Genomic DNA, 4,167 nt, shown 5'->3' on the forward strand with positions numbered 1-4,167 from the left:
TGTGTGTGTGTGTGTGTCTGCCTTTGGGATTTCATTGAGTGTCATATGGTGTGGAGGTCATAGGAGAACTTGAGAGTTGGTTCTTTGCTTCTATGTGTTCTCAGTGTTGAGCTCAGGTCATTAGAATTGGTGGCAATTGTCTTGACCTGTTGAGCCATCTTGCAGGCCCCAACCTTTGTTTGTGTTAGGCGTGTTCTGGGAAACAAACTCAGGTCCTAGTGCTTACAAGGCAAGCATTTTATTGACCAAGCCTCTTATCTTTAAGGCAGTCTTGCCTATGTATCTCTGGCTGGTCTGGAACTTATTGTGTAGCCCAGGATTGCCTCAAATTCAAGATTTTCCTACTTCTGCTTCTCAAGTGCTGAGGTTATAGTTGTTGCCACCATGTCCAGCTTGTAGTTTCTATGTAACAGGAGTTTATATCTCCTGTGACTAGCGATATAGTTTTATATTCTGTGAGTTTTGTATTCATTCATCAGCTTATAGCTTGCCAGTTTTAAGTGTTTAAAGTACAGTGGTGTGGGAAGAGCTGTAGGCGCCTGTACAGAGGTATTAATGAACATTTATAAATTGTGATTAAATGTTGTGAAGGGAACTAGTTTTAGAAATATATAGGTCTAACATCCTATCTTTGGGTTTATATTTTTTGTATTTAACTCGGTGGAATCTCTCTTTGTGTATCTTTACATTGATTTATGAGGATAGGCCTATATGTGCCATGCATAGTATGCATGTGGTCGTTAGATGACAACTTGTGAAAGTCAGTTTTCTTCTACCATATGGGTCCTGTGGATTGAACTCAGGTCATCAGGCTTGGTGGCAAGTGTCCTCTTTGGCCAAACCAAAGACTATATTTTCATGTTGAATAAAATGGCAGCTCTAACCAGCAAGAAATTGTGCTCCCCCTCCCCCCAGGGATTATGCAAATGCTTTGTTTATTTTTCTCAAAGCTGTTGGGAGCTTTTGTTCCTTTGTGGCTGAGGGAGATTACTCAGTACAAACAGGAGGACTTGAGTCTCCAGAATCCACATAAAAAAGTTGGTACTTGATGCTTGCTCAGTTTATCTTTTCTACTTGGTGAACACCAGGCCAATGAGAACCCTGTTCAAAAAAAAAAACATGCTGAATGGCAGCTGCAGAATGACACCCGAGACTGTGGCCTTCACACTTTTGCTCACAGTGTCTGTGTACTTATATTCAGACACACACACAAACACAGACATACAAAGATTTCATATCTTAATTTTGCAGATGTCCAAATTGGAGGGAGTGCTGAAGAGATGGCTCAGTAGTTAAGAACTCTTGTTCTTGCAAAGGATCTGGCTTCCATTCTAGTTCACAACTGTCTCTTCTGATTTTCCTGGCCACCAGGAGCACACATGGTAGGTGCATAGGCATAGAGATGAACAAACACTCATACATGTAACTTAAAAAACTTTTTTGAGTGTATTTCAAAGTTAAGTACAACAAATTCTTTTTTGTTTTTTTGAGGCATGGTTTCTCTATGTAGTCCTGACTGTCTTAGAATAAGCTTTTTAGACCAGGCCGGTCTTGAACTCTGTGAACTTGCTTCTGTTTTCCAAGTGCTGGGATTAAAGGTGTGTGCCACCACTGCCTGGCAAAATTTTAATGCCATAGCCGTTTGCAAATCTTTTTCCCCCTTGTACAGTAAATTCTCTGTGTATTTTTAATTGTGTGTCTGCATGTGCTATAGTGTGCTATTGGAGGTCTGAGGACAACCTTGCGTAGCAGTCCTTGCCTTCTACCTTGTGTTTTGTATGAGTCAGGGTTTCTCTTGTTCACTGTTTAGTGTATACTATCTAGGCTACAAGCTTCTGCTTCCCACCTCCTTGTGGGGCACTCTGGGATTACTGGCACTTTTACTACTGCACCTGACTTTTATGTGATTCTGGAGATGAGATCTGAGCTCAGGTTTTTGGGCTTGTCTGGGAAAGTGCTCATGTAATTATATTTTGAAATAAATCTTTATGGTTAGAAGAGCTAATACTTTCATTTTAAATATGTAGGTTGAAACTCTTCAAGCTGTGAGTAACAGCTAGGCTAACTGGTGCTACCATAGCTGCTATCATTGTCCAGTTCCTTCTCACATATACTGGGGGTGGTGGTCAAGGGTTGTGCTGCTTGTTATGTTCTGAGTTGCTGCAGCCCTGAGGCTGGATAATGAACCATTGTTTACAGTGTTCTTTGTGTTGCAGTTGATCTTGCATATAGTGCATGTATGTTCATCCTACAGCAAGCTTTCATATACCACATGTGGGGCTCTTTCTCATATCTCTTCTCTTTTGTCATTAAAAAAAATATACTGATCTACTTTGGACTTACAATCAGGTCCAAAAACTTAGCAAATGGACCCTTGTAAAAACTGCTGCTCTGAGCAATTGCCATTTTTCTTTTTAGAGGTTTTTAGCTGTATCAGTAATGCTAGTTCTCTTTGAGTGGCTGAACTTGTTACTAGTTGAGAGAGAAAGATATGTATATAAATAGAAATCAATAGAATAATTGTTTTTAATTTCTTTTTAGGTCAACATCTAATTTGAAATACTAAAAGTGGATACAAAACTATTTCCGCAATGCAGACAATTAAGTGTGTTGTTGTCGGTGATGGTGCTGTTGGTAAAACATGTCTCCTGATATCCTATACAACAAACAAATTTCCATCAGAATATGTACCAACTGTAAGTATAAAGGCTTTCTGATAGTAAAAGGGGTGTCCATTGAAAAAATTTTGCCTACCTGCACTGAAATATTTTGTCTATCTTTGCCCTTTAAAAACACATTGAAGCCTGGTCTACAGAGCTAGTGCCAGGACAGGCTCCAAAGCCACAGAGAAACCCTGTCTCGAAAAACCAAAAAAAAAAAAAAAACCCACATTGAATTTACCTTTATTTACTTTGTGGGGTGTGTCTGTATGTACATACTGCCTTGGCGCATGTATGGAAGGCTGAGGACATATGAAGGAGTTCATATGGGCTCTGGGATTGAACTCAGGTTGTCATGTTTGGCAAGTGCCCTCACCATCTTGGTCATTATACTAGCCCAAGTATTTGGCTTCTCATAGGTAATTACACTTTAAAATTAAACAGCTGAGGGTGAAGAGATGACTCCACAGTTAAGAGTACTGGCTGCTTTTCCGGAGGACTCAGATTCAATTCCCAGCCACTGCACCTGGCTTGACTAGTGTCTTTTGGAATTAACCAAAAAGAGTCTGGAATCTTAGGTTAATCTTCAGAAACATAAATAGGGTTATCAGGTTAACATGTTGATGTTGGCTTCTGTGATAGCACAGCTGGTGTAGGACTTAGACTAAAGCTACATTAAGAAAAAGATGAAGTTCCTTTGAGGGGGTGAGAATTTAAAGATGTAATTTGATAGCTGGGTGGTGGTGACACATATCTTTAATCCCAGTATTCAGGAGGCAGAGGCAGGCAGGAGGATCTTTGTGAGTGTGAGGCCAGCCTGGTCTATAGAACTAGTTCCAATATAGCCAGGGTCACACAAAGAAACTCTGTCTCAAAAAAAAAAAAAAAAGCAGTTTGGTAATAAAACTACATTTTTGAGTCAGAAGATATTTTGAAGTTACAGGGGGCTTTTGTAGATCTTGTCTGAAGCCATTGGGAAATCTGCGTCTGAGTTTTTACTTGTAAATGTGATTTCTAAGACTTTTATGACTATTTGCTGTGAGCTTCTGGGTGTTTTATATGTTTGTATATCATCGGGGAAAGAATAGCAGTGGCATAAATTTTGAAACGGGCCTGCTTAGGTTAATTATGTATCTATGGTGTTTATGTCGGCATGGAAACGGATTTGGTATACAGTGCATATTTATGCCCATCTGTGGACTGAGTTACCATTTAGAGGATAGAGATCAGAGTTGAAGAAATTTACACATCACCTTTTCTTCCATGGGAGAGAAAATTCAGATCCAACTTGCAGATGAGACTTGGTAATAAAACTTTTCTGATACTTTTTTTTCCTCCTTCTGAGGACTGGGTCTCAATCTTGTAGCTTTCCTGGAACTTGATTTGTAGACCAGACTGGCCTTAAACTCACAGAGGTCTGCTTGCTGCCTCTGTCCAATGCTTCCTGATTCTGAATTCCTTCCTTCCTTCCTTCCTTCCTTCCTTCCTTCCTTCCTTCCTTCCTTCC

General features: G+C 39.9%; 1 protein-coding gene across 3 annotated transcripts in view; it reads left to right on the forward strand.

The window, feature by feature from the left end:
- Positions 1-4,167, forward strand: part of Cdc42 (cell division cycle 42) — a 39,568-nt gene that overhangs the window by 20,504 nt on the left and 14,897 nt on the right. For 2 of the 3 annotated variants that reach the window (XM_005352997.2, XM_005352998.2), the window contains exon 2: positions 2,542-2,696. In XM_005352997.2, the coding sequence (XP_005353054.1) occupies positions 2,592-2,696 (105 nt within the window). In that variant the 5' untranslated portion in view covers positions 2,542-2,591. Of the gene's footprint in view, positions 1-1,278; positions 1,383-2,541; positions 2,697-4,167 lie in introns of those variants that run through there. The other variant, XM_026781899.1, reaches the window with a different exon arrangement.

This window comes from Microtus ochrogaster, chromosome 10, assembly GCF_000317375.1.
Source record: "Microtus ochrogaster isolate Prairie Vole_2 chromosome 10, MicOch1.0, whole genome shotgun sequence".
Lineage (NCBI taxonomy): Eukaryota > Metazoa > Chordata > Mammalia > Rodentia > Cricetidae > Microtus > Microtus ochrogaster.